The sequence below is a fragment of the Leptodactylus fuscus genome, chromosome 2, assembly GCF_031893055.1.
Source record: "Leptodactylus fuscus isolate aLepFus1 chromosome 2, aLepFus1.hap2, whole genome shotgun sequence".
Lineage (NCBI taxonomy): Eukaryota > Metazoa > Chordata > Amphibia > Anura > Leptodactylidae > Leptodactylus > Leptodactylus fuscus.
Window position 1 is genome coordinate 177,079,799 of NC_134266.1, and position 23,657 is coordinate 177,103,455.

The 23,657-nt window shown below is 39.6% G+C and overlaps 1 protein-coding gene across 2 annotated transcripts in view; it reads left to right on the forward strand.

Moving 5' to 3' along the window:
- Positions 1–22,869, forward strand: part of GABRA5 (gamma-aminobutyric acid type A receptor subunit alpha5) — a 145,730-nt gene extending 122,861 nt beyond the window's left edge. For both annotated transcript variants that reach the window (XM_075265190.1, XM_075265191.1), the window contains exons 9-10: positions 16,916–17,127; positions 22,492–22,869. In XM_075265190.1, coding sequence (XP_075121291.1) covers positions 16,916–17,127; positions 22,492–22,812 — 533 coding nt within the window. In that variant the 3' untranslated portion in view covers positions 22,813–22,869. The remainder of the gene's footprint in view (positions 1–16,915; positions 17,128–22,491) is intronic.
- Positions 22,870–23,657: the final 788 nt, after the last annotated feature.

The window sequence follows — 23,657 nt, forward strand, 5'->3', positions numbered from 1 at the left end:
GTGAGAATAAAGAGAGCACTCCTCTAATGTTTTATGTTACTTCATTCATTTTGTATAGAAATGGCTAAAACGCGACATGATTACATGAACATTTATAGCAAAAATAAAACATGTATAAAATAACATAAAATTGTTCTTCCTACCTCCTCTTTGTTCGTTTTCCAAGTGACTAAAGTGATGTCTAGATTTTTCCAGCTATCCTATTATAACCTATCAAACCTAAGAAAAGGTTCAGTACCATAGCAACTCAATTTTATCTGTTGAGGGTCTGAGGAGAAATTTGCAAAGCTTAGAACATTTGGAGCTGCATTGGCATCTGGCATAAACAGTTTATATTCACTTGCTGTACTGGAATAAGGTAAGATATTCTCCTGATGTAAATAGACAAACCAACCTCAGACTATCAATACAGAAAAATAACGTGTCCTTTTCTCGTGCGTTTAGTCGCTGTACATCATTGTAGTGGATTATATTTTTTCAATACAACTGTATAAAAGAATAAAAAGGTGTGGACGGCGCAGTATACAGTATGCTTTCTTTGTAATACATGTCAAACTGAACTTAATAGCTAAACATGATAAGAATACAATGCCTATACGTGATGTCAACCATCCCTGCTTGGCCAAACATATGGAAATAGGATAATGGCATGAAAATTAACAATGCGTCACCAATACCAGTGTTGGGCCTATGGCCAGTTTGAGTTTAGATTGAAGGTCCTGATGGTCAAAATGTGCTCCTTAAAAAGGCAAAACATCCTTTGTTATCATTTATTGAACTATATATAGGACATCAGGGATACCGCTGTAAAAACTTGGGAACACAGCATAAAAGTACTTTAAGGACAAGGCCTCATTTTACAAAACTGATGTGTGTCAATTATGGCAATAAATTTGAGAAACATTAACTTACATAAGTGATTTTGAGATTGTTTTTAATGACACATTGTATTTCATACTAATGGTAAACATTGATCAGTATTTTTGTGTGGCACCCTAGTTCTTAGTCTCCAGCATCAGTGCCATGAAGGCGAACCAGAGAAGGATCAGTGTGGCGATGATTCAGCTCTGATTCCCCTTCCTCATGTCGCTTTCAGGTGAAGAACAGGAACACTAATATGTCACTGCAGTTGGGAACTCTGAACCAGGTTACATGCTGTGCCACTAAACTCTGCCCCTTATTTATCCTTTCTGCTGCAAAGGTAACCCCTTCCTGATCCTCACTGCCGCTCTGTTACCAGGGTTGAGACAAATAATGATGTGGCTATGGAATTCACTGCCCCAGGAAGTGGAGATGGTGGATTCATTTCTCTTTGAGGCACAGATGCGGCACCATACTGATGCCTCTTGTGTTAGTACTGAGTCCCGTAAACAACCATGGGATGTGTTCTGGCATTAGTTTCCCTCCAGCTTGTGTACACCACCCCAGAGGGAAACTGATAGCTGAGATGTACATACGAACAACCCTAAGGTAGATAGCTGAGCACATTGCCAAAGGATCTCCACCAGTCCCATAGACTCAATAAAGCATGCGTCATTTGGACAGAGGAGGCATGGAATTCCTGTTCTTGCGAAAAATGGGTATCTTGGCATTTGGACCCCTATAGACCATACATTTATGAACTATCCTCTGAATAGATTATACATATTTTTAGTTAGCCAACCTAGGTAACATAAAATTTTAACCCCTTCCCACTCTGCACTGTACTATTATGTTGCACTGAGCATATACTTAACCCTTTTCGCTGTAATAGTATGCTGTTGTAATGCTGTGGGAATTACTTGTGACACTCGTTTTTTTAAATGCCAATGGCTGTGACCAGCAATCACTGCATCCAGGGGTCCGGGGGCAAGACCGCCCTCCTGCCTCCTCTCAGTCCCCCACAATAAGGATGTGAGCTCCAATGGGTTAGCATGGCAGCCAGGAGGCCAAGCAACAGCCTTCTGACTACCTATGCACAGTCCCCATAGGGAACCTATGTGTGAAGTACATATCCTATTGCAGTATATTGCACTGGCGATCTGAGGTCCCAGGTTCAAATTCTCCTGTCGGACATGTAAAATCAATTCAAAAAGTTTAAAATAACAAATAAATAATAAAAAGTTCTAAAAAGCCACCTCAGGCCTGGTTCACATCGGCGTTCGGTATTTTGTTCGGAGAGCGCCCCTGAGGAAGGGGGTCTTTGGATCGAGGGGGTGGCCTTAATTTTGGTGTGTGACACTGGTACTTCCTGGTGCCAACCGAAAGTTCCACAGCGTGCTGGTTGGTCAATTCTCCGCAGCGACACTTCCTGGTGCCTGAGGCTGAACAAGAGTTCTACAGCGTGCGCGGTAATTTCTGGTCGGTTCTCTGCACCAGCACTTCTTGGTGCCCGAGGCCGACCGAGAGTTCAACAACGTTCGATTGTAAGTCCCCTCAATTTACAATAAATCAGGGGCACTTAAGTGACCCATGGCCTCCGAGAACGGGTCCAAGAAGTTGAGCAAGTTGTAGTGGGGAAAGGTGAACCCTTTCCCCAGTATGAGTTCCCGGCCTCCCCTTGGCGGTATCTCCGCAGTGGAAATAGCTAGGCAATCATGCAAGGTTTCATAATGTAGCCCTAAATCCCCCAATTTACAATATATCAGGGGTAATTTAGTGACCCCTGTCACTTACCAGATCAGTCATTTCCAGAGATGATCTTACAACACATATGCTGTCTGCAGCAAAATTGTTGATCCCTCTAAAATGTCTTCAATCTGATCCCCCTACTAGGGCAGAATGGCTTGCCAAAATACATGAAATCTGTAGATTTGTGGACATTTAGCTGGGTTTTGCATAAACATGATAAATACCTTAAGACTTAGTCACCATGTTTAGCCTTCACTGGTATAACTACTAGATTGCATACAGGAGTGGTCATGGCGACAGGGGCCCAAGTTAGTTAAAAGATGCCTGTGTAGTTCTCTGACCTTTAACAGTATGTGTTACTTGTGATGTGAAATTTGTTCTGCTGATTCACCCCCCCCCCCTCAAAAAAAAAAAAAAAATTCTCCCCCAACTTCTCCTACACTCTAGTGAACGTGCCAGCAACACCCACCCCTTTATGCTCCTTTCCCATATAGCTGTTGTTTATTGTTTTATACTTTATTGTTTTCCTATTTTATTATTGTTTTGTTTTTTATTGTTACATGCATTGCCTGTGTTACTGTTTATTGTAAAAAAAACCCCCCACAAAAAATAAAAACAAAAGGAAAACTCTTGTTAGGTGGTGGCAGTTATCTGCTACTGCCCCCTATTGGTACAATTCCTCGTTTTTATAGTACATTTGTTTCCTTAGTATTCTTTTTTCTTGTTATACATAAACAATTGATAAAAGAAAGAAAATCAAAAGTTATTTGAAAGTTTAATTATAATAGTTTAATGAGTTACAAAGTTCTTATATTGTTCATAACTGGAGTATTCTTTCAATGTAGATGTTAATTAACAAATGTCTTTATTTTAAGTCTTAGACATTACAGCTTGTGCTCTTATTGTTTGATATTTTTATCCTATCAAAAACTCTAACACTGCATGTACATAGGTGTAGTGCAGTTCAGTGTGTTATGGATGTAAAATATAACACCCATAGAAGTCAACATTTGTGGCTCTGGTTTTACATGGAGGCACATGGAGTTCTTTTCTTCAAAAAGAGAAGAAAAGGATTACAGAAGTCAATCAACTCTTTAAAATCGGTGGACAATCTTTTCTATAGGCCATCAAGTATAGATTAGTAGAAGCAGATGGTCGTGGCCTCTTTATTTACACAAGACACCTGTGTTGCATACGTTTCCGGTATTTTTATCCTGCGAGTGTTGTCCCATTCTCTTGAACTGGACAATGCAGCAGTGCTTGGAACAGTGGCTACGAATGAACTTTTGTGTACTCACGGCAAATACAAAGAATTAAGCAATATTAGTACTTAAAAGTTGGACCCTAATGATTTGAAATTGATGGCGTATCTTAATGGTACAAGGATAAACTGTTTATGGGATACCTCATTTTATGCTGCATTATGACAGCGTCATATCACTGCACAGTGGATGCCATCACATAGAGTTAACAGCATATACAGCAGTGCTTCGCATGGACCCTAAATCTGCTGCTACACCTCTTTGTGGAAGCAGGTACTATTTTCTACATTACATAAATACATAGTTAATTGACTTACGTAGTCTATTTAGATGGTACAAAAGACACTTGCAAAGATGTAATTATAATATACTGCAATCTTCCTGAAATGTCTGAATTGCCTAAGATTAGCCCTATTTTTTACAGGGAATTATGGACATACAGTACAGTAGAAAGAAAAGATTTTTCTTTAACTGGTTGTATTGAATGAAAGGAACTGTTAAAGCAGCTTACATGCTTATATTTAGATAAAGCTCTCCTGAGTTATATCGCACATTACACTATGCTGAAATCTTAATTAACACAAGATGGAAAAAGAGACTTGACGTGGACACAAATTATGCAATGAAAATTGTTTTTTAGCATGGCATGAAAATAAATCAGGAACAGCCACGCAGCTTTTCTAAATCTATCTATCTATCTATCTATCTATCTATCTATCTATCTATCTATCTATCTATCTGTCTCTCTCTGTCTGTTCAGTCTATCTATTTATTACAGTTTACACTTGTCTAAGGGTGTGGGTATGTTCAATAACTCGTTTGGTTTGTTTATGTACAGTTTGGCCAGGAATAATTGTACAAGAGCAAACAACTGAGAAAATCCAAGTGACTATCATATAAACAATCCAAGAACATTGAACTGCAAATATAGAGCAAATATATGCAGATACTCCATTCTAACATCTACATGCAGACATAACACAAGAAAAGTACAATCTATGAGTATAGTCAGTAAAGCTGCTCGCTGTCTGTAAAAAATATCCCATCTATCACCACGCAAGTAGCCAGAAGTACATACAAGTACATAGAAGACTTTTTTCTTTTATTATGGGCTGTGAGATGTGGCAGAATCTTTACTACTTGTTGTTTGCAGATATGTATGAGGCTCTGATTAGAATCAGTCCCTTTCATCTGCATTCACTATGTGAAGAATGAAACCTCCCCACTTACCCCACTGTCTTTTTGTCTTGCTCATCTAATGTAACTAGGGACATACTTCCCTGATAACAGAGGAGTCAACTGTAAATTAGCTGAACGGGAGATACCTAGTGACAGGAACTTTAGAAAGGTTTTCTGTCAAAAAGCAGCAACATTTTTTATTACAGCGCACTACAAGCTGATCCAGAATCACATACTCTTTGAAATTAGTCTCGTGACTTGAAAATATGTTGCCTCTTAGTGTCCATTTAACACATTTACTATAGCATTCACTATTGGCAGCTTTATTATATGGAGCTGAAAGGTGGTAAAAATCCTCTACTTTCATATGTGTAGCCTTAAGTGTAAGACTTGTGGTATGTGGATGGTTGTTCTGACTCCAAATAGACCTCATACCACTGTATGAAGGTGTTTCTTTGCATCATAGTAATGAGATGTTTGCTCTGTATTGTATGATGAAATGGTGGGAAAAGTAGCAAATCTATAGTGAAAATATGGCATACACCATAATTTGTGATCTTTTTACACCTTAAATATGGCACAAGAAGCTTAATAAATTCCCCTTATTGTTTGCATAATAGTACAATGATAATAATGATTAATGTTACCAAATGTGAAAAAAAAATTGGCTAGTTTTATTATTGGTTTAAGGTGACTATATGCTATGACTATAGCATCAAAACAGGTCAAATTCAAAGCTGAGAAGCCCCAAAATCTGCAAAAAGTTCCACCGATCAGGGCCTGTTACAACACTAAAGTAATGTGGTAGTGAGGCCTTTGGTGTGTCTGCTAATTCTGTAGCCCCTACACAGTGACTAGACTCCTGCATAAGTACAGTGGAGGGAAGTTATCCTACATCAGGGGTCCTCAAACTATGGCCCACGGGCCACATGCGGCCCAGCGAGGACATTTATTCAGCCCGCCACATGTGGCCTGCGTGCCATCGCCAGGATCGCTCACTAATGGGGAATCCGATTCCCCAATAGTGAGCGGATCGCCGCATATACAGTTGAAAGCTGTCAGTGTATGCCGCGCAACTGCGGCCTACACTGACTGCAGAGAGTGACCTCTGCCCCAACACAAGCGTGATGATGTCATCGTGCTTGCAGTCTGAAAGAGAAGGACACTCTTCATGGGTAAATATAATAGAGTGAGTGTGTGGTTGTATGTGTTTGTTTGTGTTTGTTGTACTGAAGAGCATATAATACAGTGGGGGCGTAACAAGGAGCATATAATATGGTGGGGGGGTTGTACTGAGGAGCATATAATACAGTGGGGGGGGGGGTACTGAGGAACATTTAATACAGTGGGGTGGGGGTTGTACTGAGGGGCATATAATACTTTGGGGTGGGGGGTGTAATATGGAGCATATAATACAGTGGGGGGCACTGAGGAACATTTAATACAGTGGGGTGGGGGGTTGTACTGAGGAGCATATAATACGCCCCCCACGTAATGAGGAGCATATAATACAGTGGGGTGTGTAAAGAGCATATAATACAGTGGGAGGGCGTAATGAGGAGCATATAATACAGTGGGGTGGGGGCGTTCTGAGGAGCATATAATACAGTGGGGTGGGGGGGTGTAAGGAGCATATACAGTCCTATGAAAAAGTTTGGGCACCCCTATTAATCTTAATCATTTTTAGTTCTAAATATTTTGGTGTTTGCAACAGCCATTTCAGTTTGATATATCTAATAACTGATGGACACAGTAATATTTCAGGATTGAAATGAGGTTTATTGTACTAACAGAAAATGCGCAATATGCATTAAACCAAAATTTGACCGGTGCAAAAGTATGGGCACCCTTATCATTTTATTGATTTGAATACTCTTAACTACTTTTTACTGACTTACTGAAGCACAAAATTGGTTTTGTAACCTCAGTGAGCTTTGAACTTCATAGCCAGGTGTATCCAATCATGAGAAAAGGTATTTAAGGTGGCCAATTGCAAGTTGTTCTACTATTTGAATCTCCTCTGAAGAGTGGCATCATGGGCTACTCAAAACAACTCTCAAATGATCTGAAAACAAAGATTGTTCAACATAGTTGTTCAGCGGAAGGATACAAAAAGCTGTCTCAGAGATTTAACCTGTCAGTTTCCACTGTGAGGAACATAGTAAGGAAATGGAAGACCACAGGGACAGTTCTTGTTAAGCCCAGAAGTGGCAGGCCAAGAAAAATATCAGAAAGGCAGAGAAGAAGAATGGTGAGAACAGTCAAGGACAATCCACAGACCACCTCCAAAGAGCTGCAGCATCATCTTGCTGCAGATGGTGTCACTGTGCATCGGTCAACTATACAGCGCACTTTGCACAAATAGAAGCTGTATGGGAGAGTGATGAGAAAGAAGCCGTTTCTGCACGTACGCCACAAATAGAGTTGCCTGAGGTATGAAAAAGCACATTTGGACAAGGCAGCTTCATTTTGGAAACAAAAATTGAGTTGTTTGGTTATAAAAAAAGGCGTTATGCATGGCGTCCAAAAAGAAACAGCATTCCAAGAAAAACACATGCTACCCACTGTAAAATTTGGTAGAGGTTCCATCATGCTTTGGGGCTGTGTGGCCAATGCCGGCATCGGGAATCTTGTTAAAGTTGAGGGTCGCATGGATTCCACTCAGTATCAGCAGATTCTTGAGAATAATGTTCAAGAATCAGTGACGAAGTTGAAGTTACGCCGGGGATGGATATTTCAGCAAGACAATGATCCAAAACACCGCTCCAAATCCTCAGGCATTCATGCAGAGGAACAATTACAATGTTCTGGAATGGCCATCCCAGTCCCCAGACCTGAATATCATTGAACATCTGTGGGATGATTTGAAGCGGGCTGTCCATGCTCGGCGACCATCTAACTTAACTGAACTTGAATTGTTTGTCCAAAATACCTTTATCCAGGATCCAGGAACTGATTAAAAGCTACAGGAAGCGACTAGAGGCTGTTATCTTTGCAAAAGGAGGATGTACTAAATATTAATGTCACTTTTCTGTTGAGGTGCCCATACTTTTGCACCGGTCAAATTTTGGTTTAATGCATATTGCGCATTTTCTGTTAGTACAATAAACCTCATTTCAATCCTGAAATATTACTGTGTCCATCAGTTATTAGATATATCAAACTGAAATGGCTGTTGCAAATACCAAAATATTTAGAACTAAAAATGATTAAGATTAATAGGGGTGCCCAAACTTTTTCATAGGACTGTAATACAGTGCTGTGGGGGGCCTAATGAGGAGCATATAATACAGTGAAATGGGGGGCGCGTACTGGTGCATGATATACATACAGGTAATGTTCAGTTATCTCATATGCTTTTCTTTGTGTCTGTAACACTTGGTGGAGATATGTTGGTTCTTAGTGGTAATTGTTAACCATTTTAAGTCCCTCCATGCACTTATTAACTTATACTTAGTAAAATGATAATTGTCTTTCTTGTTTCATGGAGTGTTCCCCTCTATTAAACATTGCACTGACCCATTATAAAGCATTATTGTTCCATGGAAGCCTACTAGTATGTATTTCATTGCACTTACTGTGGTTGCACCACTTATCTTTGAACTCATGTTCACTATTTATTAAAAAAAATTTCAATACATTTATACATTTTTAGAAAAATATTGTCTTTTGTGTGGTAGTTGGCCTGGTTTTGGCTAATGTGGTTAGTGAAATGGGGGGTTGTACTGACTAGTATATAATACTTTGGAGTGGGGGGCCGTAATGAGGAGCATATAATACAGTGGGGGGAGGTTGTACTGAGGAGCACATAATATAGTGGGATGGGCCATACTGAGGAACATATAATACAGTGGGGGGGGGGGGGGCGTACTGAGGAGCTTATGATACAGTGGGGTGAGGGGGTTGTACTGAGGAGCATATAATACAGTGGGGGGTAATGAGGAACATAGAATACAGTGGGGTGGGGGGGCATAATGAGAAGCATATAAAACAGTGGGGAGTATACTGAGGAGCATATAATACAGTGGGGTGGGGGACATAATGAGGGGCATATAATACAGTGGAGTGGGGGATCATACTGAGGAGCATATAATACTTTGGGGGGCACTACTGTGGAGTATAGAATCTTAAATTTTTTTTAAAACTATATTTTGGCCCTCCACTGGTTTGAGGGACAGTGAACTGGCCCCCTGTTTGAAAAGTTTGAGGACCCCTGTCCTACATAGTATGCTAGTTTCTGGCATCTAGTGTATGATAAAAGTCACAACGTTGGCATAAGTCTGATTTAGCGTCAAAATTTGGGACCTCTGGACTATTTTTACCCAGCTCTCCACATTCCTGAAAAGTGGGTAAATCAGGGCCTTATTTGTTACACTAGACACTACACCAGACTCAAGTTTAAAATCTTCTAGAGCTCTAGTGGGTATAGATTTAAGATCTTGGTGTACAGAAGGCAGGATATCATTTATTAAGAGGCATGAGGCATTCATTCATTAGACACATCTTACTTAGGAGGCACAGGAGAGATCAAAACTAGCTTGGCAAATGCCAGCCTTGATAAATCTTCCCCAACCATAAAAAAGCGTATTTCTGTAACAGGACGACATTTTCTTAAATTGCATTGATGGCATATACAATGTGTACTATGAAGAATAAAGAATGTGCTATCGTAAACATAAATTTAATAAATGGATTCTGAAACTCAATTTCTGTTCTGCACTGGATCCTTTCGTATGTTTTGAAAAAAAAACTAACACATTTGGAAATCTCCTGGTGCTGTTCACTTGGTAGAAAACACATGCTTAGGAAACCCTATTACCAGTGAACAGATTGGATATCTTATATAGACAGTGTTCTATAGGGCACAGAGCATAATCTATGTTAGATTTGCACAGCTGTCAAATAAACTGCTTGCTGTTTGTTTTATTGCTGTTTGTTTCACCCGGTGACAGATTCATATTCCAGATTGTAGCTCATAATCGGCAGAGCGGAGTATATTGAATATATGTGAAGCCTTATCATTTATGTGCACTTTTTATTTACAATGTGGGTAAAGGTCATAATGTGTGTAAAGATATTTTCTTTAAATATAGTGTGTGATTTGTCTTCTAATTTAGAAGTTTTCACACAATTTTTTAAAAAAAATATATTAAGTGTACCAGTTTTATACGTCATATTTCTATGTCTTTTTTTAAGATCTCACTTCAAACTGATATATGACCAACTATGTTATTCTCTAAATTGTATGGCATTATCCACCTTCTTCCACCCAACAATCACAGTAATTTCCCCCCTTCCATCCAATAGTTTCACCAGTATTTCAGCCTCTTGTTTCCAGCAAAGTGGTGCCCTTGCCAGCAGTAACTCCTCCTATAGTCACATATGGAATTGTATAACATATGTGGCAGGAATTTTGAAAACTAAAATTTAATTTTAAACTGTAAATAAAAATCAAACTTGTTTTATCCAATAATCTAAGTAACTTAGTTTACATTAATAACAGAGTAGTTTGACATTGTATAATACATTTCAGTACAATTGAGTTTAATGTTAAAAGGTTCAAGCAACTGAGAGTTTAGATTTCTTATAGAATTTGATCATGCTATCATGACTTCTATTATGAAAATATTTTCCATTACTCTACCTGCTCTTTTTATATTGACATAAATGGTAAATATCTTGTATAAGATTGTTCCATTGTGGTAATCTGCGTCAATCCTGGCTGCATGTAGTTACATTCAGGGTACCGTTTTCAGTAACTGGAATGCTTTGTATTTTTATGAAAATAATAATAATAATAATAATAATAATAATAATAATAATAATAATAATTAATGATGTTACATTTTAGTTTAGATTTTAATGTGTCCAATAATAAACCATTTAGTTGTTAGATCTAAAATCCTGTGCTGTTCAATGACATATTTTAGCTTTATAAATGTCAGAAATCCAAATGACCTTCCCTTCAAATACACATAATGAAGATATACACAATGAGGATAGATTTAAACAGATGCCATAGAATGGAATAAATAAAATCTTTTAGGCTATTTGAATTTATGACTACTTTGTGTTTCTCTAAAATATGAAAAGAAAAATAAATCTACTATTGTGTATTCCCAGCTTCTAGATGTGTTCCTTATCGCCCAGCCATGGCGCTGAGTGGTGAGGAATGCCCCCCCCCCCAAGTACTAGTCTATGGACGAGGACTGTCAGGAGCAGGAGGGGGGCATTCCTCACCGCTCAGCATCTTGGCTGGATGGTAAGGAATGCCTCCTCTGACAGTACAGCGCTATGGACTCTACTGTCAGCAGGGGCGTTCCTCACAGACTGTCAGGAACGCCCTTCTGACACTGAAGAGCTACGGTAACGGCACTGATAACTCCTGAATAGGGACACAGAATTCAGCACACTGTCGGCTTTCTAGTGGTATACTGTATAATACCGCATGTGCCAGAGGACATGAAAGTTACTCTTTAACAAAAGAGACTATGTGTCCCACAGAGGGTTGAATCTGGCCTCCTAACAAATATAAAACCACACTGCACTCAGGTTTGTTGACGGAGTTAGAAAAAACTTACTGGCTACAAAATGAAATGGTTAATTATTAGAGATGAGCGAGTACTGTTCGGATCAGCCGATCCGAACAGCACGCTCCATAGAAATGAATGGATGCACCTGGTACTTCCGCTTTGACGGCAGCCGGCCGCTTAACCCCCCGCGTGCCGGCTACGTCCATTCATTTCTATGCGAGCGTGCTGTTCGGATCGGCTGATCTGAACAGTACTCGCTCATCTCTATTAATTATTAAATATCGGAATTTATAATGTTTATAATGAATTACTTAAATTCATAGCTTGTTATACATGATTCCAGAAAACTACAAAGGCAGCATTCTATTCCAAGAAAATATCTTCATTCACTCATAGCAAACAACGACAATGTATCAGCTCTTCATTGGAGTCACACTCAAAGCCAGAATTAATTAAGTTATAGGCACGTGCCATTGAAGGATTCATTTATGCAGTAAAAAAACAAGCCCTTATATGGTGACATCAGGGAAAATAGAAAATATAGCTTGTTTGAAAATGGCTTCACTGAGAAGCTGGAACATTGCTGTTGCTCTCCATGGACGAATAAAGATATTCTTTTGGAACTGGATGCTTTAGGTTGGTAAAGGTGATGTAAAAAGAAAGGCTTTCACATCCTCCTGATATTGGTACGACGCAGTGATACTTTTTACATTACATTACTTTCATAGCGATGTAGGAAAGTTTATAAATTGTACTTATATAAATAGCTTCTTTCCATTTCTTGGTCAGCTGTCGAAGGTTCTCACAAAAATCTCTTCATGTCCAGCTTGTTTTGTCTGGTGTCACATGAGGGTTTTGTTTTGACTCTTCTGTTTTCAGGGGCATTAATGCCTATTTTTGTGGTTTGTTCTTCTCTTGTGTTATCATCACAACAAACACTGGCTTTTTCCCCTGCATTCTGAATCTGGTCTCCATGGAACACACTGAAATCTTTATAATATGGGTTCAGCTTATCCTTGTCATAATCCTCACTGGTAAGATGTGGCAGATGTTCTTTCAGTCATGATTCTTCTTCTTTGCAACAGCACTGTCTTGTGTAGTTAGTGCAGCCACCTGTAGATGATGCCTCCTTCCTCTCCCATCTTCTTGAAGATTCACACACTCTCAGCTGGCACAATGCTTTCTCATTTCTTGGCCAGAAGAGTTGGTGGGAAGTATCTTTTCTTCCAATTTATTTATCAAGAGCAGTCAGTTATTTAGAGCTGGAGCCAGAGAGATGGAGTGAGGAAAAATCTAGAAATATAGAAGACTAGCTTTTACCCACAACTTCGTCTGTGGTGATTTGAGAATTGGGCGGACACAGACTGTAAAAGTGCTTTAAAAAGTTTGGTGGGATAGCAAATGTGATCTGTTATATTGTGTATGTAGTAATCAGTGGCGTAACTAGGAATGGCGGGGCCCCGTGGTGAACTTTTGACATGAGGCCCCCCGACACCGAAGATCTCGACCGAGTCCCTCCTACGCATTCCTGCGCGCTCTATTATGTTCCATAGTGGCCCCTGTACACAGTATTATACCCAATAGTGGCCCCTGCACACAGTATTATGTCCCATAGTGGCCCCTACAGGTCTAAATACTGTCACGTCACCCGCTGACCGCTATACCAGGACAAATTGTGGATAAAAAATCTGGTCATGTGCATTACAATTTAGTAACTCCATGTGCCTCATATTAATAGCAGTTAACCCCATCATCTCCCTCACATTAACCCCTGTGTGCCTCACCATAAGAGTTACTGATATGTGAGAGACATGGAGGTAATAATAAAGTATCTTCATTACTATTACCCCCATATGTCTCACATATCAGTAACTCTTATGGTGAGGCACACAGGGGTTAATGTGAGGGAGATGATGGGGTTAACTGCTATTAATATGAGGCACATGGAGTTACTAAAACACAAGTAATCACCCCATATGCCTGACATTAATAAGTAACCCCAGTACGTACCTGTGTAGCTTTAGTTTCACTTTCCTTCTTCCTTTCTTCCTTCAGTGCAGGACGGCAGGAGCTCGGCAGGGATAAGCCCCGCCTCCTCCTCTCATTGGTGGACAGAGGACAGCAGAGAAAGGGAGGGGGGAGAGAGGGGGAGGGGGAGCGTCCTGAAGCGCTGACAGGAGCCAGAGCTGCAGCTCCTGTGTCTCAGCCGTTGCTGCAGCTTCGGGGCCCCCTGTTGGTGGAAAGTATTCCACCAACAGGGGGCCCCGATCATTATACTCGGGGGTCCGAAAAGACCTCCGAGAATAATGATAGCAGCGGTAGCAGCTGTCGCCGGGCCCCTAATGTCCCGGGCCCTGTGGCAGCTGCTACCGCTGCTATGGTGGTAGTTACGCCACTGGTAGTAATACAGACAATTTGTTGTTACTTTTGGAGACTTTTTATTTTTTTTTACTTTTAGCTGGTCTATGGTAAAGTAGTAATGTACATACTGGACCTTTTTTATGCTCTCCGCTGCGAAACCTTTTTTTTTTTTTTTTAAACCAGACACAGAGTCGGACATGCAGTATTCTGTGTCTGATTTAAAAAAAAAAAAACGGTTTTGCAGCGGAGAGCATAAAACACTCGCCGCCGTTCATGGCCGGACCCAGTCTGACAGGTTTCCGGCTTCTGCATGCAGAAGATGGAAACCTAATATGGAGTGCCGAACGGTAGTGTGAACCCAGCATCAGCCACATTTAGGGGTGAACTGTGTGACAACAGAAGATGGAACCGCATGAACGGAGAGCAGATGGTGGTGTGAACTGAGTGTACGGGAGCCTTGACACGGAGCGAATGCGTGTATTTGTGCAAAATACACGTGTAAAATTAAGACTCCTATTGACTTCAATGACATTTTACAGGCGTGTAAAAAATATCATTGAAGTGAATGGGAGTCTTATTTTGACACGTGTATCTTTACACGTGTATTTTGGCAAAATACACGCGCGTTTACGCCGTGTGAAGGCTCCCTAAGGGTTTTTTTTGTCACCACAATATGGCGGGGCCAGATTAACGGTAGATACAGCTTTCTGGGGAATGTGTATTGGTTAGATGAGGTTTTATTGAAATGATAGTCCAAAGTGTGAACCAAAAACTGGTGATTTGTTACGTGTGAGTTTGACGTTGAGGGAGTAGGGCAAATAGTTTATTAGTAGACGGGGCATTTTTGGGCGGAATGGTAACTAATATGTATATGCATCACAGTAGTTTGGAGTTTTATATGTGTTGGAGGATTTTTTGATTTTTTTCTTTTCTTTTTTTTAAAACTTTTTTCTTCGTTCCACTGAGGGGTGTGAACCTGCAATCATTTGATTGCAAGTCTCCATAGACGGCAATCCAAGTGTATTGCCGCCTATGAGAGTTTGTGTGCCTTACTATCTGCACTGTCCATAGCCCAGCTGCGATAGTAGGATTGTAAACACAGGCATGGGAGCATTCAGTATGGAACAGGTCGGCTCCTGTGAGGTCAGCAGGCAGGACCCGGTCTGCAACCTTGAAGGTAAGGGGAAGGGGTCAAGTGTTAATGCCTGCAATCCCAGTCCATTTTAATTGCAGGCAGGAGCAACTGGCCTCCGTGTGGTGGAAATCTATATGTAAATGTGAGTGAGTAGAGTGAGGGTTACTCCTGAGGCGACAGTAAGGAGTGTGCAGGCAGTTTGTGGCAGGAAATGCAAGTCAGTGTGTGTGAGTCTATAGCTGGAGCTAGGAGTCCTGCTTTTGTGAGTCTCCTGCTAGGAAGCCATGTTGTTTAGTGGCACCAAAAGTAGCCTATGTTTCAATCCCAAGGGAAAACTATGTTTGTGCAAAATTGCACGCAAATCCGTCCAGGCGTTTTAGCGTGATTGAGGAACAAACATCCAAACTCACAAACATCCAAACATCCAAACACACAAAATGTTAGTAGGATTGATGGCAGAAAAAGTCCACATAGTCCTTAAGCCCACCCTTATTTCCATTTTATTGTAGGTTACATGTGCTTATTCTAATCACATTTTCTGGAAGGTTCAGTGAGTCAGTGGTTTGGTTGGTCAGGACTTTTAGGTAGGGTTCGCTGGTTTGCTGATTTTTTTGTTAGGCACTTTCCTTAGGTAGACTAGAGAGAGAGAGAGAGAGCGAGAGGAGATAAGGGGACAAAAGATCTACATGTGGTTACAATAAAAAGGTTGGCATTATATTGTAAAGGGGCGCTCATTTTAAGCCTGATATATATACCCATAGTGTCTCCCCTAGATGTCAAAGTTATACTGTATATACCATCAAATATAAGGTAAATCTATAAAAATAGTATAAAATAATGTATGAGGCACAAGCATGTAAAACGGTGTAGTATTTATCATGGACAGAGCAGTAAACTGCCATAAATTATGATATATCTGGTGGAGCTGGCAGTCCTAGTCACCCATCCCTTGTCAAGCCTCCTTTTAGGAAAGCGATGAGGGTGGCGCAAAATAGTAAAAATTTTCATTTTTTGTGCAGAACACTAACTTGCAAAAGAGAATGTGACTTTTTATGCCTAATATGTCTGAAAACTTCTCTACAAAGCATTTTATATCTGCCCCAATGTTTCTCTAGGAGAGAAAATTTACTGTTCTCCTTACACTTATTCCCTAACTTTAGCTGTAGGAATTATGCATCAAAATACATGTGTTAAATCAGAAATCAGGTATGTAGCCAACTCATCTGGACATTTAACGCTTTACATGCCATAATGCAGCAAACTATAACTTTAACTGGCAATTGATGTGGTTCTTAGAATAGACCAAGGTCTCAATGTTCGGAAATACTACGACATCTCTTAAACCACTAGTATATAATATCATCTGTAGCTTCCCACAGCAGGAGAGCCACATACAAGAAGCCTCTCAAGTGTTACCCAACTACTCAGACAATAGTTGGGGAACATTGTGTTTTTATGAAAGAAAAGCATCCTATTTGTGTAAAGCATTCCATTCAATAATGCGGCGTATACGATCCAGGCTCCCATTGAAATCAATGGGAGTGTATATGGCGCTCAAAATCTCACACGGCGTATACGTGCCAGGTCACAGGCACGTTACTCCGTGTGAATGCACCCTTAGGTGTATCATTTGGGTTTTCCTTTAAACTTGTGAATTTTTTTTTTTCTAATGAGTTAATATTTCTTTAACTTTATCTTAACATATTTATTGTCTATTTTTATTCCATTCATAACATTTATTTTTTGCTTTTCCTCTTTATATTCATTTTGTACAGATGATGATTCAGATACGTTATACAAGTGATAAACTGAATATTTGCTACTTTCATTTAAAGGTGTTACAACAGTGCTAACCATGACAACACTCAGCATAAGTGCTAGGAACTCACTGCCCAAGGTTGCCTATGCTACTGCAATGGACTGGTTCATCGCTGTGTGCTATGCCTTTGTATTTTCTGCACTCATTGAATTTGCAACTGTGAACTACTTTACCAAAAGAAGCTGGGCCTGGGATGGAAAAAAAGCTCTTGAAGCAGCAAAAATAAAGGTACTGATTTTACTTTATGTTCATAATCCTCTATTATTAAGATAATACTTAGGAGAAAAATCTTAAAGGGTATCTGAGTTTTCATCAAAATGTAAAATATCTGCAGGCTTTTGTTAGGCGATGTGTTCTCTGGTTGTATAAGTCTTTACATGTTGGATCCTATCAGTTTTTCTCCTGCTAACAGTCCTATTATGGCTGCAAAACATTTTTCATTTCTGTTTGAGGCAGGGGAAATGCATATAATATAGAGTCTGCCTGTCCCCATCCATTATTACTACTATTGGTTTCTTTACATGTGACCATGCCAGAAATAACTGTAAAATAGAAAATAAATAGCAGAGAAAATCCCAAATGAATGTACTTTAAGAGATTCAGAGATGCCAGACTCCTAATCCAGTTGATGATGCAGCAAAGAAGATCCTGACATAGAAAAAGATAAATATAATTACAATAAAGAGAAGTACAGTAACACAAGCAGCTAGTCAGAAGTAGATAGACTAGATAGACACTCTGAAGTGGGCTGTGAGAAACTGCAGACTCCTCTCTGAGCAGCATACAGGCAGGGAACTCAGAGTAGTAAATATGTCTATAAACATACAAAGGCTTACACTTCCTATTCCCATCTTGAATGGGTGGTTTCTAAAGATGGACACTTCCTAGTAACAGGAAGTGAACAGAATATTAGGAAGGGAGGAGACACCCAGTTGCAAGAATGTCAGAAAGTTTTTTCAGGCACAAAGCAGCAACATTTTTAAATAAAGTGCATTACATTTTGGTCCAGAATCATTTGCTTTATTAAATGAGACTAAGTTGTCTGAAAAGTTAGTGACCATGTAGCTTATGGATAAATGTGATAGTTGTAGATGATTTCTACATGATCATTTCACTGTACTGAACAACTTGGAAACCACAGAGTTAAAGGCTGTTGGCTATTTTCAGACTATCGAGAGGCAGATGTTATTGTTGTACAATTTTTCAGTACACCTTCTGTATTAATTCCTCTTGGTTGTCTAGATCTCTGCTTATTGTCATTCATTCTGCTTACTTGTAATGGATACAAATAAGTCCATGGTCATGTGATATATGGTCGGTGGTCATGTGATGGACACACAGGTGCACAGCTCGTTATAATCACAGCATAGTAATCAGAGATATGCCTGATAATAAACTGTACACCTCTGTGAACATGACATGACCATAGACCTTATATCAGATGACCATGGACTGATTTTTATTTGCTAGTAGCAGTAAGCAGAGTGAATGACAGCAAGCAGAGATCTAGAAAACTGTGAGAAATTGATACATAAAGTATACTGGAGTATTGTACAACTTTTTATTATACAAAGAATGATATTTGTCTCTCAATATTGGTCTAAAAATGGCCAACACCAGTGGCATAACTACCGCTGTAGCAGCAGAGGCAGCTGCCACAAGGCCCGGGACATTAGGGGGCCCAGCGACAGCCGCTACGGAGCTCTATTTACTTACCAATCCTGGCAGGGCCGGGATCAGTAAGTGACGCCGCAAGCCCCACAAACACTATCATTATACTCGGGGGTCTTTTCAGACCCCTGAGTATAATGATCGGAGGCCAGGGATCAGTAAGAAACATAATAAACACTGTTATTTACCTCTCCACGATCCAGGCAGGCTTCAGGCCTAGTCGTCTGATATCACATGACCCCGGCCTGCGTCCCGGGTCATGTGACGTCTGACATCGTAGAAGATGGACTACAGTGGAGGCTGACAGCAGAAGACTGCAGCGGAAGGTGGGAGATAGGTGAGTAACAGTGTTTTTTATTTTTTATCCCCCCTGGGTCTCCGATTATTATACTCTGGGGTCTGAAAAGACCCCATAATACAAGACAATATACAATATAAGACACCAATATGCAATATACAATATACAATGCAATATATGCAATATGCAATATATACAATGCAATATACATGCAATATACAATATAAGACACCCATAATAATTGTTTATGGGTGTCCTCAGTGGGGCATAATACTGTGTGTAGGGGCCACTGAGGGACATAATACTGTGTGTAGGGGCCACTGAGGGACATAATACTGTGTGTAGGGGCCACTAAGAGAGATAATAGTGTGTGCAGGGGCCACTATGGGGGATAATACTGTGTGTAGGGACCACTGAGAGACATAATACTGTGTGTAGGGGCCATTAAGGGACATAATACTGCGTGCAGGGGCCAATGAGGGACATAATACTGTGTGCAGGGACCACTAAGGGATATAATACTGTGTGCAGGGGCCACTATGGGGTATAGTACTGTGTGCAGGGGCCGCTATGGGGCATAATAGAGCACGCAGGAATGCGAAGGAGGGGGTGGTCAAGGTCTTCGGTGTTGGTGGGGGGGGCCAATGTCAAAAGTTCACCACGGGGCCCCGCCATTCCTAGTTACGCCACTGGCCAACACCTTTAACATTGAACACATTGGAAAAAATATGTATGTCCATGACTGCAGTAAAAAATAAATTCTTAATGGATTTGCTCTAAGGCAGGGGTGCCCAATACGTCGATCGCGATCTACTGGTAGATCGCAAAGGACGTATGGGTCGATCGCGGGATGCAGGGATCCCTGGTGTCTGCTTCTTCACAGTGCAGGCTGAGAGTCATCTCCGGACACTGGAAGGCGGGGCTGCCGCAGCCCCAGCCTGCCAGTGTCCAGAGATAACTCTCAGCCTGCGCTGTAAAGAAGCAGACAGCGGGGATCCCTGGGCAGCCACGGAATGCCACCGTCTCCTGCTGTCACGATCCGCCCGGCCCCACCCACAGACACACCCGTCCCACCCGCAGGCCCGCCCCGGCCCCGCCCTAGTAGATCTTTTGCCTTGGTCAGCTAATAAAGTAGCTCACACGCTGAAAAAGTGTGAGCACCCCTGCTCTAAGGGGACTGTTCCCTAGTGTTTATATATAAATAAAAGTAATCTAAAAGCATGTTCAAATAATACTTAAAAAAATACAACTTGTGAGATCTATTTTAAAATTCTTTACATTCTATGACGTATAAATGAAACGACGAAAATATTTCTAAAGGTCTTTATAAAACATAATCATGTGCTGTCCGACCTCTGAGTCTGCAATCATTACTGCCTGTTGTTTCTCCCAATATTTTTATTTTAAAATTATATACCTTTTATAGCCTCTTTTTTGTAACATTGGAATTTTTTTGACTCTTAAATTATTTTACTTTAAACATTTTGATTTAAAATACGATTTCTTATTGAAAATCATGAACATTAAACATACTTTTCATGTTAATCAGCTCTCACTTATTATTTGACATTTTTTCGAATAGAAGTGTCTGCCATAAAAAGAAGTAGAATATAAATATGTAATATATAATAATCAAAAACTGAGTAACAAAACAGCTAGGGCAATATAGGCATAAAAAACAAAAGAACCCAGACCAAACATAACTATCAAAAATATAAATTTTATTAATCTAAAAATACACAAACATGTAGACATAAATAACAATTAACCCCTTCCCGACATGAACGACATGCGCCGTTCAACACCCCTAGGGGGTCTAATAAATGCAAAAAAAAAAAAATTAAAAAAAAAGTTAAAAAAAATATAAAAAAATATAAAAAGAATTAAAAGTTCAAATCACCCCCCTTTCCCTAGAACACATATAAAAGTAGTTAAAAACTGTGAAACACATACATGTTAGGTATCCCCGCGTCCGAAATCGCCAGCTCTACAAATCTATAAAAATATTTTTCCTGTTCGGTAAACGCCGTAGCGGGAAAGATAGTCGAAAGTGCCAAACCGCCGTTTTTTCACTGTTTTGATTCTGATAAAAATTTGAATAAAAAGTGATCAAAGCAATAACATTTCCCAAAAATGGTAGAACTAAAAAGTACACCCGCCCCGCAAAAAAAAGACGCCCTATGCATCCCCGTACACTTACATATAAAAAAGTTACGGCCGTCGGAATATGGCGACTTTTAGAAAAAAAATTTTTTAACACAGTTTTGGAATTTTTTTTAGGGGTCAAAATGTAAATAAAACCATAGAAATTTGGTATCCCTGGAACCGTACCGAAACACAGAATATAGGGGACATGTCATTTTGGCTGCACAGTGAACGCCGTAAAACCAAAGCCCGTAAGAAAGTCGCAGAAATGCATTTTTTCTTCAGATCCACCCCATTCTGAATTTTTTTCCTGCTTCCCAGTACATTATATAGAATAATTAATGGTGGCATCAGGAAGAAAAATTTGTCCCGCAAAAATTAAGACCTCATATGGCTCTGGGAGCAGAGAAATAAAAAAGTTATGGGGTTTAGAAGGAGGGGAGTCGGGAAGGGGTTAATGGAGGAGCTGAAGTGCCCACAAAAAATGAGCAGGTAGGAAGGTGGCATATAAGAATGTACTCAGTCACCTGGGGTGCCGAACATACCAAAGCAGTAAATATAAGACCCCACATATATAAAAGATAAGAGTGAACAACAAATGCCTGAGTGAATGTGAAGACAAAGTGATAAATCATCACATAACTGCAACGTGCAACTCTTAATGGAAATAGTGAAAAAACAATGAGGTAAGTATATAAATTACTGTGAAAAGCAATAAATAAGAATCACCAAATTATAAAGGTATGGACGGAACCCCCTATAAAGCCGTTACCTATACTACATACACGACCTGCACACGCCCGACGCGTGTTTCGCTCACTAAGGAGCTTCGTCAAGGGACCTTGACGTCCATACCTTTATAATAAAATTTATATTTTTGATAGTTATGTTTGGTCTGGGTTCTTTTGTTTTTTTATGTAATATATAATGTAAAAAGCTAAAATTCAAATTTAAGAATAGAAGTGAAACCACTGCAGTTTTATCATGTAAATTTCACATGGTGTCTGACATTCTCTTTAGCACATGTTGCAACAAACCAAACAAACAAACATGGTGGCTGAGCTGAATGATTGTCAGACTTGCTGTTAGAGGAGTAGAAGAGGCAGCATTGTGATTAATGGGTTTTGAGTTTCTATAGTGACAGGACTATGCCTAACAAAGGCGCCCACGGTTGTGCTATAACAATACATTAGGACATAAGCGCACACCGTAACAGCTGAGTGGGCATATTGTTATGGGCAGGCATAATGTATTAGTATATAAAAGTATTTTACATTACAAAAAAGTGGCACAAGATAAACCATAATGGGATTAAAAAATGATAATACAATTAGTAAGTATATATGACATCAGTTAGTCTGGTGAATGCGGCAGAACTGACTATAAAGCTTGCAGAGGAAGAAAAGCCATTAGTATTGTCTTGAGCCTCCATTGTATTTATGGTTCGACAATAATTTAAATTTTCCTTTGTCAAACAGAAAAAAGAGCAAGAATCTCTAGGAAGAAAACCTATCAATACCTATGGTGGAGGAAGAATAACCTACACTCCCAATATTTCCAAAGACCTTACTGTCATCTCAAATCCTGCTTCTTTGCATATGAAAGTTGAAGACAAGTGCCCAGAAAACAAAAAGACTTACAACAGTGTCAGCAAGATTGACAAAATGTCTCGAATAGTTTTCCCTGTCATGTTTGGAACTTTCAATTTAGTTTATTGGGCAACATATTTGAACAGGGAACCTGTCATCAAGGGGGCAGCCTCTTCCAAAGCTTCTCAAGTATTGCCAATACACATTTGAGCCATACCGGTGCATCTGACTATACCAATGAAAGAAATACAGTAGGTTCGGAACTTTTTTGTGGAATACATAAGTCTATTTTTTTGTTTGCTTGTTGGCATGAATAGTCACGGGCACTGTTTGCTCATTGGAATCTTATACCTCTTTTTTTTTCTTTTTTTCAAAGAAAAAGACTCTAAGGCCAAAAACCTTGTCTTATTTTCTGTTGCGACTTTATGAATTAAAATCATGTAATGTTTTATCGATATATTGTATCTACTCATTTTCTAGACACCATACTTAAGATACTGATCATTTGACTGTCTTTAGAACTGCGTTAACCTATGGAATAAAGGTATTAGGGTACTTCTGTGAACTTTTAGGTCTTAAGCCATATTTAGTATCCTTAATTAATAATCTTACATGTCTAGTTTATTAGGGTAAACACTGATATGTCTCGCCACAGCAAGTTTCTCTTGAGGACTAGTAGTCCCATAGGTTTATATAGGTCATTAATTCTACCATACTTGTTGTATTCCAAAATGTCACCTTCACGTGGCAATGTAATCTCCTACATGTTTCAGCTACTACAATGTGATATATAAGCTAGAACAATGTAGTTACTATAGGTGCCATAAATATATATATATATTTTTTTTTTACAGATAAAGTATTTTGGAGAGCGCAACAATACATTTTCAGTAACTAATGCATGTAAATATGATGCAAATAGCTCTAGTAAGCTAGAGTATGCCTTGCCTTCTAATACTTTACATTTTTGAATGTCTCGGCCTCGACGGAGGACAGTGGATATTTTCATTTGGTATTCAGACCACTGGTTATTAATATGTTAATGTATCATGTAT